Consider the following 14,747-nt stretch of genomic DNA (forward strand, 5'->3'; position numbering starts at 1 on the left):
TACGGACGGTCTCACCTGGTGGCGGTCCCCCAGGATGTGTTTAGTGCAGTGTCTGGCCGAAGGCAACGCGGGCCGGGGCACTTGACCCCCCCTCTGTGAAGACGCAGCGCCCGCTCGGAGGGGCAGAGCTGCGAATGTTACCCTCCGTTATCTGAAATAAAACCCACGCTGTGAGAAAGTTGAAATATTTGCGTCCTTTTTAGTATTTATTCACCGAAACAGCAACGTAAATATCGCGAGTATGTTTAAATTTATTGCAACATAAAGAGGGAAAACATTATAGAGAAGGGAATATAATATTACAATTATGACCTGTCATTGGATGGTTTATTTCTATTGCCAAATTTTTATACTTTCTGCATCGTAATTTATTCATGTAAAGACTATTTTCTTCCTAAACATGCGTCAACCGCATGTCACAATTTAGTAAAATGTCAAAATAAGACACTTAAACAAAATGGTCAATTATTGCACGTACTTATAATTTAGTTTGAGACAAAAATTTACACATTTTTTTATTGACCTTGATTTTAGTCACCATTTTGGGCAAACGCGGCGGCGCGCGGCTCGGCGTCATTTGACAGATGAGTCTCGAAAATTTTTCAACATAAAACCGGGGTTAGAAAAACATAAAAAACGGCAATTGGGGGGATATTTGAATGAGAATGTGTGGCTTAGTTTGAAGGTTTTTTTAAAAATAGAGACAATATTCGTTACCTTGGCTCGTTTCTCACACAGTTTCCTCTGCAGAACGGCGTCCGTACCGTGGCGCTTCCGATACGACGTAGACGCCTTCAGCAGGGCTAGTTCGTGCCTCTCCTCCGCCGTCTTGGCTCCCTGGTTGTATATACTGCCTGAAAACAACAAAACAGCCTTATAATGGTCTCTTCCCTTAGACAAAATCCAAACTTTAATACTTCTAAAAATGGCTTTCGTTTTGGGAACTTAATATGTAACTGTATTTGCATATAAATTACCTTAAATCAATACTATTACTCAAAGGGAAATAGGCAAAAGAGGAAAAGAAAGATTGAGGAAGAGAAAGGAGATGTTTCTTCAGACGTGATTTAAACCGAGATAATGTAGTAACATCTTTGATGGTGGATGGGAGATGATTCCACAGTCGAGCCGCATGGACACTATATGAGTTAGAGAAGAAAGAGGAATTGTGGATGGGTATTAGGTGGGTGCTTTGAGAATTAGAACGAAGAGGTAAACCATGAACTGATAAGCGTCAACGGAGGTATATAGGAGCATTGGGACTATGAAGTACATCGAACAGAAGTGTGAGGGAGTGATAGTCTCTCCGCTGTCTATTTTCGAGCCATTTCAGTTGCCTACGATGATCAGAAATGTGGTCATATTTCTTAAATGAACAAAAATATACCTTATGCGTGTATCCTGAAGTTGTTCAAGTTTATCGAACAATGTCTCAGATGGAAAAGTGGGGGGACATCGAAGCATCACTCGGAGAATTAATTTTGGTACATTTATTAGAGGGTCGTGATAGACCTCACAGTGTGTGAATTGGCCACTTAAACATAGCAAATGACAGGTCATAAGCCCTGTAAATGCCCAGACTTCAACATTCCCCTTTCAAAAGTGTTTTACCTCTGTTGCGAATTTTTTTATTTTAACAACGACTAGGAGGAAATCTAGTCTGTCTAAGACATTGCAGAATATAGATAGTGTTTTTCTGGGTTATTATGCCGTGTTTGTGGGCTTTGTATTGCCGACGTTTCGGAGCACATTGCAGTGTCCATCTTCAGGGCTGAATGTATGAGTGTATGAGTGCACAAACACGGCATAATAACCCAGAAAAACACTATCTGTATTCTGAAGGCCGTGAAAACCTACGAACCTTGATTGCAGAATATCTCTGTTCAAAGTGACCATAAATTTATTATTTTTTTTATTGTTTACTGTCCATGTATACAATTTATAGGGTTTAAATATTAAAATAAAAGAATAGTTTAAAAAAGAAAAGAAGCATTGACAAACATAAGGGACATCGAGACAAGATCTGGACTATTTATTTAGTGCTCGTTTAAACCGCTGTGAACTTAAACCAAAAAGTCCAGATGATCTTGTCTCGAGTTAACAATACGACAAAGACGGGTCATCGGAGAATTAAGGCCATAGTTTGTTCTATGCTGATCGATGAACAGTACTTCATTGTTTCTCAACCTACGAGTCGGAATATTGAATTTAACTTGTCCCAGTAATGATGGCACATTGATTATACCATTTAGTATGCCGAACATATATATGGAGTCAATATTAGTTCTACGTTTTTGTAGACTAGAAATATTGAGCATTGACTCTATATCAGCGTAAGAATAATGACCTCTCTCTAGTCCAATCATCCACGCTACTTTTTGAAGCGAGCGATGTTGGACTGATTCAACGTGATTTATGCGATTGACATAGAATGGAGACCAGAGCACTATTCTAGGAGGCATATTCTAGAAGAGGGCGAACAGTTGAGCAATAAAGAGTTTTGATTGTACGGACATTAGTAAAATCAGAGGGTATTCTGTTAATGAAGCCAAGTAATTTCAGTGATTTATTTACTGTATTATCTATATGCTCGTTGTATGTCAGTTTATAGTCCAAAACAACTCCTAAACCTCTGATGGACTTAACTACATCAATTGTGGAGTTTTGTATTAGGTACTCGAAGGAAAAAATTAACATTTTTAAATATTTAGCTCTAATTTATTGACTTTACGCCATCGGTTAAAAGAGTTAATGTCTGATTGAAGAAGAGAACAGTCTTGTAAAGTTTGGATTATTTTGAGAATATTGTTGTCGTCTGCGAAGAGCCAAAAGGAAGAGTTAGAGAATGATTTAGCAACATCATTAATAAACAAATTGAAAAGCAGGGGGTGCCAAATGGGCAAACTCAGTCAAACTTTCATCCCCTGTATTTATCGGCATAGATCAATTTATTTATTCATATTTTTCTCTTACAAACTATAATTAATAATAAAAATAATGTGACCTCACTGGGGTTACCCGTGCCGAGGACACTTAACAATATACTTTTTTTAAAATGTTTTTACATTTGAGAATAAACAAAGAAGACTAACTTAATAAACAGAGATAATTAACAAAATATTCACAGTTTTAAAAACTAGCTATATATGAACATCGATATTATTTATATTACAAAACGCACAATGAAAATAACAAAAACCTAACATAAGCTATACAACAATATTTTGAGTTTGTCCAAATTTTTGTAGACAAGGACTGGATTCAACTCCCTGGGGAGCTGTTCATATTAACATATTACAACAGAGATGAAGAACATTTAAGAGAAGGTAATATAGAAGTCGAGGCATCTACAGGGCTTATGACCTGTCAATGGCTGATTTAAGTGGCCACTTTACACACTGCGCAACATTCACCATTCTGCCTATATTTAAACACCTATATTCCTTTAATTATTTCATCTGTTGATGTTTGTGAAGTTTAAATATAGGCAGAATGGTGAATGTTACACAGTGTGTAAAGTGGCCACATAAACCAGCCATTGACAGGTGGTCATAAGCCCTGTAGATGCCTATACTTCTATATTATCTTCTCTTAAATGTTCACCATCTCTGTCGTAATATGTTAAAATAACCTATACACTTGTGGAGCGGTTGATTCAATATTGGTTTGGGCGATTGAGACGATCCATTTTACTTCTACCTAGCTCCACTATCCATTTTTTTATAGCCTTTTTGAACATTTTCTCGTTCCTAACTGTTTAAATAGATGGTGGAAGTAGGTTATAGATCTTAATTGAATAATACTCAAAATCCTTTTGTCCGAAGTGGTATCGGCCAACTCCCACCGCATGTTCGTTAATGTCACGTCAACTCACAGTGCGTCTCCTTCTCCAGCTTGAGGTCGGCCAGGTAGTGGCGCCGCGCCAGGCGCAGGCGCGCCGCGAGGCCGCGCAGCTGCTCCAGGTAGAGCGCCTGTAGGCGGCGCAGCGCGGCGCCCGTCTCGCTCACCACCTCCTCGCACGTGTATATGCCCGCAAACCTGCGAGGATTCATTTTTTAAATTAATAATTTATATGTAAATATCTATATATGTCCCAACACTTATGTATGGAAGTGAAACATGGAACTGGCAGAGGAAGGATGAAAGCCGAGTGAACGCGGTTGAATTGCGATCTCTTAGACGAATGTGTGGGAAATCAATGTATGACAGGGTTACGAATGATGAAATCAGGCGAGAGTGTAAATCTGAGACAAGTATAATTGATAAGATTAAGAAAGGGCCTCTGAGATGGTTTGGTCACGTAGAACGAATGGACGACGAGAGAATGGTAAAACAAGTATATATGGCAAAAATGAACGGCAACGTTAGACGAGGACGACCGAGGAAGACGTGGCATGATCAGATAAACCAAAATCTTAAGTCTGGTCATGTCAAAAGCAGACAGAACCGAAGGCCATGTATGACAAGATGTATGAATGTGGAAGAGGCTAGGATTGTATGCCAGGATAGACGTGTGTGGCGGTCCATTCTCTCTGCCTACCCCTACGGAGAAATGGCGTGATGGTAGTAGTAGTAGTAGTATGTAAATATAAGTTATTGCATCATTTATTTTATTTTATTTTATTTGGGATTTTTACAGCTATTACATAAACAAAATAATTAGAAAAATCTTAACAATACTAAAGCCAATTAAAAAAATCCACTGTAAATATAATGACACATAATATATAAGAAAAGAAGTTTAGTAATTGTATTTGTGTGACGTTTGTATTCATGCGTATGTGAATGTGTGTATGCGTGAATGAATGAGGGAGGGGATACATGTGCGTGTGGGAATGAATGAGGGAGAGGGTGCGTAAATATGAAAAAAATAATTGTTTAAAACTTGTAAATTGTATTAAAAATGGTACAATAAAGAGCTTAGTAAAAAGTTAGAAACCTTTTTGTTAAAATTCAAATGACAAAATGATATAAATTGTATTTTTTTTTTTTAAAGTATGTTAAATTTCAAAACCGTATTCTGAAAAAAAAAAAAAGGCATTTTATTTTAAAATTAATCATCATATTTTAATCTTGTTTTTCTTTTTATGGTCATGTCATACCATATTTATATGCTAGGAATGGCCCACGCACAGACGCACAGAGTGAAGTGGGCATTATTTCATAGCTTAGTTTTACGATGTATTTTATAAAGTGTATTTTTGTAAATAATATGTTTCTTTTTTGGGTGATACCGTGTGTGTGGATTTGTTCCGACGTTTCGGCTACCATTGCAGGAGCCATTACCATTAGAGTTTACCCCGAAGATGTCGTTACAGTATCACACGTTTCTGTGGTTACGGGTATACTTTTTGTACCTGGACGTACGGGATACGGCTTGTTGCGTTCGGGCAATAATATCGCATATTATATGTTCGTTTGGGTGGGGCGGTTAAGGCCGCCTGGCTGTTTTGACCAGGGCATAGGATTGCCCTTACTGCATCCGATAACACCAATATTATTTTTTTTTTAAATTCTCTCACCTGAGGGGCTGGCTATCCAGATTAGTGTCCTCGGCCCCCGAAGAGTCCTCGTCGGCCCCCCCGGCGCGGATGGGCTCGTCTTCCTCCGAGGAACTGCGGCAGTCGAGCGTGCGGCTCGCCTCCCAAGAGTTCACCTCCGAGGCGTCAATATGCTCTGCAACGCAAGAATAAATTATCAATAAAAAGGAAATATTTATTTATTTTTATTTATTGTTTAGAAATATTAACAGTCAGTATATGTTTTTATAATAAATAGATATAAGTTAATATTAGGACATTCATTTATTATGTTTGTACTATTTTAAGACAAAATAAAAAATATAAAAAAATATTTAAGTTCTTATTATTTAACAACATTTTGAATTACTCCAAATTTTTGTAGACAAGGACAGGCTTCAACTCCTTGGGGAGCTGTTAAGATAAACATATTACAACAGAGATGAAGAACATATAATAGAAGGCAATATAGAAGTCTAGACATCTACAGGGCTTATGACCTGTCATTGGCTGGTTTAAGTGGCCACTTTACACACTGTGTAACATTCACTATTCTGCCCATATTTGAACATCTATATTCCTTCAATTCTTTCACCTGTTGATATTTGTGAATATAGATGTTCAAATATGGGCAGAATGGTGAATGTTACACAGTGTGTAAAGTGGTCACTTGAACCAGCCAATGACAGGTCATAAGCCCTGTAGATGCCTAGACTTCTATATTGCCTTCTCTGTTGTAATACGTTAATTCTTATTATCTACTAAAATATTTCAATTATCAACGAGTTGTAAATGACTCGCAATTAGAAAATGGAAATCAAGTTGGGGTAGAGTGGGGTTCAACACTAGCTACGGGACCACAGCCCGATTCAGCTTATACCCGATTTGTTTGATTCTCGATATGCGATATTATGATATTCAAAATACTCACTGAAAGGGTCGACGTTCAGTGGAGAGTCGGGGCGGTCCGATAGGTCACTCACAACCGACACTTGGGAGGCGCAGGACTCGGTTCTCGGTCTCTCGGGACTACAAGCAAACGAGCAATACGTAATAAATAAACACCAGTGGCGAGTGGTGATTCTTTTTATGGGTAATCTACAAAAAATGAGCATAAATTTGTATATACATATAGGTACACAATATATAATTAATATATACATATTGGCATGTTTTTATACTTTTAAACTACTTTTAATTACTTATATTATATATGTAAATAAAATCAATATATTGCTGCTCTTACTATAATGTGGCATTAATTTTGAAGATGTTTTTTAAATTGACCTAAATTTATTGTCTTATATTTCACTTAAAGATTCTTCTCATCGTTTCTTTGAATCCCTTAAAATAAATATGTGTTTATGTTTTTCCTTTTTTATAAAAAATGTTATTACTATTTTATTTTTACATCTGAGCATGTTTTTCATTCTTTATTTCCATTCTTAATTTTTAATTACTCTTACAAATTTTCTTCATTTTTAATATTATTTCCATTTGTAAATACTCACTACAAACTACAAACATTAAAATATCATTTTTTTCACTTAAATTTTAATTTTTAAACAACTTTCATTTATGTTTTCTTTTTCCTTCTCTTTTTTATACTTTCATAATTAACCTTACATATAATTGCTTTATAATATGGAAACTTCACTGGTCCATTAGAATTAAGTCTAATTGTGTAAAATATTAAACTTTGTAACTGTACTGTATGTTTCCTGAATAAAAGAAAATAAAATAAAATAAAAATAAAATACATGGAATTTTTTTCTGTAGTTCTGTCATCGTTGGATTCATTTTTGTAGGAGAAATTTGAGCAAGTTGTGATTTTTTGACGGTTTATTGTAATTACAGTAACACCCCCGTTCTACGTTTTTCAAGGGAGCAAGAAAAAAAGGTGTAAAACTGAGAAAAACGCTAAAGTGAGGAAATGAAGAATGTATGGAAAAAATAGGAATAACAATTTGCTACACTATAGTGTACATATACTTCCAGAAAAATTATAAAAACGGTGATAAGTGGAAATCGACAATATTTTTTCTACCTATTTTCAATGATTTCAATAAAAATATTTTTATATTTTTACAAACAATATTATGTAATCTGTTTTTTTATTTGATTTAAAAACAGCATGTTAAAATTATTTTATGTGTAAATAAAAAAAGACTAAAATAGAATTTGCATAATATAAGATAAAATATTTTTCCTACAAATGTTGGGAAATTTTATTTATACGGTATCACTTTTTTTTCTATGGCATCACTAAAAACAACTGTCATATAACAATGTTTGATTATGTCCAAATGCTTGCAGACTGGCTGGATTTCCTCCCTAGGAAGTTGTTCGTATTTAAAGTCCTTGTCTATAAAAATTTGGACAAACTCAAAATATTGTTGATAAATCTACCTGGTCCATGAAGAAGTATAAATATTGAAAAAATAACATTTTCAGGCGTTGCCCAGTATGTAGGTGAAATAATTCAATTAGATGAATCTCACCCGCATAAATAAAGGTTTCAGCTCTTTAACTTCACAAACATCAACAGATAAAAGAATTGAAGGAATATAGATGTTTAAATATGGGCAGAATGGTGAATGTTACACAGTGTGTAAAGTGGCCACTTAAACCAGCCAATGACAGGTCATAAGCCCTGTAAATGCCTAGACTTCCATATTCCCTTCTCGAAAACTTTTTTCCCTCTCTGTTAAAATAAATTTAAACTGTCATATAGTTCGCGACTTTTTAAACCACCTTTTTTATAACTTTAAACATTTTTATTGTTATGTTTTAAACATCGCAATTTAATGATATTAAAACTTTATTGTTTTTGAACGTTTGTCAACTGCGTATCACGATTTGTACAAGTCAATGTGACGTTTTTGTTCAAATGAAAACTAAAACTAACCCTAAAGGTTAATAGGAACTAGGAACACTTAAACAAAAAGGTAATTACACCTGCTTTGAATATAGGTTAAGACAATAGTTAATTTTTATTTTGGTTTATTATTAGTTTATGGAAGTCTAGGCATATACAGGGCTAATGACCTGAATGTTACACAGTAGGTAAAGTGGCCACTTAAACCAGCCAATGACAGGTCATAAGCCCTGCAAATGCCTAGACTTCCACATTCCCCTCTCAATAATGTTTTTCCCTCTCGGTTGTGATAAATTTAAATATTTATATAAATCATCGTGCTTACTTGACGTAGTGCGTGAGGGAGAGTAACATCTCCTCGGGGCACGGCTTGGGGGAGGGACGCGTGACAGCGCGCGCGCGACTCGCGAGCGTAGCGCGTGCGTGCTCGAAACATAACCTGAAACACATAGAGACAAGTACATTAGTTTATTTATTTATGTATCCTATTACATGAACATGATACGTATATATTAATATGTTATTCATACAACTAATGAAGTGAATGAATGTATTTTTCAAATTTCCTATTTATTCATACCAATATATCACAAATCATAATACAGTAAATAAATCACTGAAATTACCTGGCTTCATTAACAGAATATCCTCTGATTTTACTAATGTCCAAACAATCAAAACTTTTTATTGCTCGACTGTTCGCCCTCTTTTAGAATATGCCTTGTAGAATATGGGTCTGGTCTCCATTCTATGTCAATCGCATAAATAGCATTGCATCAGTCCAACATCGCTCGCTTCGAAAAGTAGCGTGGATGCTCGGACTAGAGAGAGGTCATTATTCTTATGTTGATATAGAGTACAACTAATTCCATAGATATGTTCAGCATACTAAATTAAAATGGTCTACTTTGCTCATGTTCGCAGTTTGCTCGAGTATGCCTCTTCTGTTTGGTCTCCGCAATATGTCACACATAAAGAAAAGTTTGAGAAAATTCAATGGACATTTCTTAGGCATCTTAACTGGAGATGCAGGTATACCGATCTCAATTATATGTCTTCCTGCAAAAAGCACCACTCGCTTACTTTAGAAGATCGCCGTCGACTGTTGGACACGGGGGTGATTCGTGACATACTCAGTGGACGCCTTGATAGTCCGGCTCTTTTGTCGGAGTTATCATTGAATGTCCCCGGCTACCGCACCCGTCACACGTCAAGCTCTCTATTTCATGTGCCTGCAGTTCGTACGAACTAAGCCCAGAACTCTCCAATTATACGTTTTGCTAGTGAATATAATTTGAACTTTCCCCTTATTGATCCATTTGATCGTAAAAAAATAACATTTAAAATGCGCGTCTTAAAATATACTTTTTTGTCTTATACTTATATACATATGACACATACTGCTTTTGATCTACAAGATAGCTTGAGAAAAGTCTCAGAAGAATGTCACTGAAGCCAATCTTGTGAAGTTTCTGAAGCAAATACCGGTTATATACTTTATCAAACGCCTTTAAGATAAGCTAACCAGCACCGAGTGCAACTTCGGAGTGAGGATAAGCGAAGGTTACCCGAGGTCGCGGCGGTAGGAGGACAGCGGCGCGGGCGCGAGGCAGCGGCGCCCGGCGGCCTCGTGGCGGCAGCGGCGGAAGGGCGCGCCCGGGTCGCACAGCGCGTGCTGCGCGCAGTAGGCGCGCCCGCCCGCGCGCGGCAGGTGGCACGCGTGCCGCGCGAAGGCGCACGGCCGCGAGCGCTCCGAGATCTCCTCCTGCACCTGCGAAAGAAATAACAATTTAGCCTGTGACGCGCAGTGGTTTTTCTGGGTCATCGTGCCGTGTGTCGTGGCATTGTTTGGGATGGCATTACGGTGCATCTAAAAAATTGAGGACCGTTTTCACAATAACTACAAAAAGTAATGTTTTCAGGAGAAGGTTTTTTTATTAACATATTACAACAGAGATGAAGAACAAGAAAAGAAGAAAAGCGATTTGCTTATGAATGTTGATAAATCGAAAGTGACGGTTTTTGAAAGGGATGAAAATATAACTATGGGTATGAGTATGGGTAGGCAGTTAAACTTATAATAATTATTTGATTGTATTTAATTAATTTAATGATATTGAAAGGAAGATGAGTGCCGGGAACAGGGTGAACGGTGCACGAAAATCTACTTTGGCAAACAAATGTTTATCGCTGGAGGCAAAACTAGCAGTTCACAATGGAGTTCTAGTGCCAACTCTAATGTATGGGAGCGAAGTATGGAATTGGAAAAATGATGATGAAAGTAGGTTGAATGCTGTCGAAATGCGATCCCTCAGGCGAATGTGTAGTAAAACGATGTATACAGGTGCATAAATGTCGAGATCCGCAAAGTGTGTAAGGCTGAGACATGCATTATCGACAGAATCAAGAAAGGGATGCTGCGTCGGTTTGGACATGTAGAGCGAACGGACAGCGAAAGAACGACTCAAAGGATCTACGATGCGAATGTTGACGGATGCAGAATACGAGAAAGATCAAGAAAGACATGGCACGATCGAGTCCATCAAATACTTGAAGGTGGACATGTCAAAAGTAGGAATAATCGGCGTGCGTGAATGAGAAGATGTATGGATGTAGAGGAAGCGAGGTCTGTATGTCAAGATCGAGTGATATGGAGTTCTATCCTCTCTGCCTACCCATACAGAGAAACGGCGTGATGGTTTGTTTTGTTTTGTTTTTGTATGAAGAACATTTTAGAGAAGACAATATAGAAGTCTATGCATCTACATTTTGTCATTGGCTGGTGTAAGTGGCCACTTTACACACTGTGTAACATTTACCATTCTGCCCATATTTGAACATCTATATTCCTTCTATAATTCTTTCATCTGTTGATGTTTGTGAAGTTAAAGAGCTGAAACCTTTATTTATACGGGTGAGATTCAACTAATTGAATTATTTCACCTACATACTAGGCAACGCCTGAAAAATTATTTTTTTCAATTTCTATACTTCGTCATGGACCAGGTGGATTTATCAACAATATTTTGAGTTTGTCCAAATTTTTGGACTGGATTAAACTTCCTGGGAAGCTTTTAACATTAACATATTACAACAGAGATGAAGAACAGAGAAGATGAAGATAAAATAACTTAGGTCTGTCCATTATTACATGAATTTCCAATTTAACAAACCAGCCACGTGACATCTGACGGAGAATAGCCTATTTCACACATATCATCTTAATCTAAAAAAACGTAAAAACGTAAATGGCACGGCCAAATTAAAGTGGATTGATATTTATTAGATTTGTTTGTACCAATTTGAAATTGATAATATTTTCTTTTTTTCTTTTTTAAATGAAACTTTATAGTTAATGATTTAAAAAAAATATCAATAACAACGCCTTGGTTAACATATTAAAAAAAATTCATATTAGCGTTCCAATAATTTACTTAAATATTAGGTTGGGGTTTCAAATTTCAAAATTTCAGCCAGACGAAAGAATTTGATTCAGGATACGGCACTACCCCATGTAAGGAGTACCGCTTTACCCACCGTTAAACTACTGGGAGTCTTTCTTCATTCTGACCTTTCTCTTGACGCTCAAATTAGTAGAACGATAAGTTCATGCTTCTACCGGCTGAGACAAATTAAATGTATATGCAAAAATTTGCCAGTTGATGCCGCCCGTCAACTAATAAATTCGTTTGTAGTGTCTAGAGCCGATTATTGTCTACCGATGAATAAAATGATCGCCTAGTCTGACCGCAGCGAGACTTATTTTTGGAATCACTAAGTTCAGTCATACCACTCCAATACTTCGGGAATTACACTGGATACATTTTCCACAGAGGGTGGAATACAAACTTTGTTGGCTTATGTATAAGTCACTGCACAACTCTGCTCCAGAATATCTAAGAGAACTCTGTATTTCAGATGAACTAGCTGACAGGCATCTTACGCTTAGATCAGCTACATCTACATCGAGAGGGAAAGTTATTATACCTCTACGCAAACAGCGCACTAAATTTGCAACGCGCCTTTGCGGTCGCAGGCCCTACAGCATGGAGTGCTCTCCCAGCAGGGGTGCGAGGCTGTGAGAGTGAAGTGATGTTTAGGAAGAAACTTAAAACACACTTGTTCTCTAAATCATTTGAATAAATCCATAGCATGTGATGACAAAGTACATTGTTTTTCTTAAATTACAAATTAAAAAAGTTAAAATTAAATTTATATCTTTATGTTATCACTTTGTAAAGCGTCCTTGAGGTATTATATTACGAAAATGGCGCTATATAAGTTATCTATAATAATAAAAGCCTACAAGGCGTTTAAATAAATTAAATATTCATCAAAATTATTGACACCCAGTTCTTCCTACATAGAATTCAGAATAGTCCAGAAAGAGCGAAGAATCATATTTGAATACATCGGACTGTGTCCAAAAAACTCCTTACTTTTTACCACTTTCGCCGCGCGCATGCGTGAAGTCACCGCGTAATGTTGCCAGATCGCGAAAAATATCATCATAACACAAATGTAAGATAATCATACATTTTTTTTTAATTTTTAAAAATCGGGTTGTGGTCCCGTGGCTAGTGTTGCGGACTTACGGATCAGAGGTCCTAGGTTCGAACCCCACTCTACCACAACTTGATTCCCATTTTCTAATAGTGAGTTATTTACAACTCGTATGAAAATGGCCCCAAAAATCTAAATATTTGGGTACATAATAAGAACGCAAATATTTCCTTTTTTCTAAAAAAAAAAAATTTCTCTAAAATTTTATTGTACACGCGGAAAAATTGTCACAAAGAGTAATTGAATTAATTAACTTTAAGCGGATATTTTTATATCATGTTAAATAATATATGATTAAAGATAATGTCGGTCAAACGTCCACCACGGCGTTGTTTAATTCGAGGTCCAATTTTCATTAGATGAGCAAAGTAGGGTAAAAAAAATTACTACCCTGGCAACACTAACGAACTTTCCATTTTGTTTTCTTTGACAATCTGACAGATGGAAAAATATTTCCATTTTTAAGTAATGCATTTGCTACTTGCTACTTACAAATGAAATGTGATTCCATCCTGTTTCTGCAAGATCCCAGCAGTATTGCTACACTTTAAAACGACACAATACGGCATAGTTTAATTCAAATCGGGGGGAGTTGCGTACTGAGACGCCTACAAAGAAACTAATGGATCAAAACGTAAAACTACTCTTGTTAATTGAATCGGTATTCACTTCGTAATACTTCATAAAAAAAGGTTTTATGTCATCCGTCGATGGGAGGAGGGCTCTCCCGAAACTGTAGAAGTGTTCTTGTAAAATAATAAATTTGTGTAACACTAATAACAAAGGTTTATTTTCATAATAATGTAAAACTACTCGTTTAAGAGTAGTTTAGTCGCCTTCTGTTTGATGCGCGTATGCGGTTTCTGGACTTTTTTTAATTCTATGCCTTCCTAATATCAAAATGTTTACCTGGGCTCGAAGCGCGTCTTCCTCACTTTTCTGCTTTGCAGCAGCAGTCAGGTTCTGCGAGCCGGCCGGAGACGGAGACACTTTAAACGGAGCCACCATCCTCACTATTTTCGTCTGGGTTGGTTTGGGAGTCGACATTGTCTCGCCAACTTCAAAAACACTCACATATTATCACTGACACAATCTGGAGTAAACAGACCAACACTTCCGGAAACTTTTGACACTTGCGGAATCTGCAATAAAAAAAAAAAACACATTTAAATTTTCCCGCCGAAGATATCAAACTGGGGTGACAAATTCAGATTGTCATTTGATTTTTTTTAAATGTGTGATAAAAAGACAAATATAAATACAAACAAAAATCATTTAAACATTTTAAAACATATTTTATCACATCTTTTAGATAATTAACAACACGAAATCAAACTGACGCAATTTAAATAAATTTTCGACGACACTAGCTCGTATGCGGTGGTGAGTCGGCCATTTTCGGAAGAATAACATCATACCTGAGGTTCGTCATTTTAATGTTTTAATTTCAGGCATATATCCGACGCAAACACCGTAAAAATATTTCTAAATCAATGTTCAAGCATTACTCTAAAACTGTACGTATTTTTTATGTGTTTTCCATACCTGGGAATATTGCAGATCGCCGCTCACATCGGGAGAGATCACCGCGAGCTCACGGAAAATATTGCAATGGCGAATGGCGTCTAATCATCGCCAGATCGCAAATTAAAAAGTGACCCGAGCAAAAGTGACAGTTACATATCGAAGTGACGATTAAAATTTGTAACTATTTTCTCCGATCGATCGTTAGTATTCTCGAAGAGAAACAGTGAAGAAACATGATTGTTTAAAATAAATAAGTATCT

General features: G+C 36.6%; 1 protein-coding gene across 1 annotated transcript; it reads right to left on the reverse strand.

Annotated features, from left to right (window-relative positions):
- Window positions 1-15: 15 nt before the first annotated feature.
- On the reverse strand, window positions 16-14,625 carry LOC148271158 (KAT8 regulatory NSL complex subunit 2-like; the record flags this gene model as incomplete). The annotated part of the gene is given in 10 exon segments (XM_088241765.1): window positions 16-85; window positions 87-151; window positions 718-854; window positions 3,875-4,038; window positions 5,523-5,676; window positions 6,451-6,548; window positions 8,723-8,836; window positions 9,966-10,168; window positions 13,870-14,102; window positions 14,506-14,625. Coding segments are annotated over 9 exon segments (1,143 nt in total), but the record flags the coding sequence as incomplete, so codon positions are not given.
- Window positions 14,626-14,747: the final 122 nt, after the last annotated feature.

The sequence above is a fragment of the Micrasema longulum genome, unplaced genomic scaffold (genome assembly GCF_059751315.1).
Source record: "Micrasema longulum isolate JH-2025_06_02 unplaced genomic scaffold, ASM5975131v1 h1tg003058l, whole genome shotgun sequence".
In the NCBI taxonomy this organism is placed as follows: domain Eukaryota; kingdom Metazoa; phylum Arthropoda; class Insecta; order Trichoptera; family Brachycentridae; genus Micrasema; species Micrasema longulum.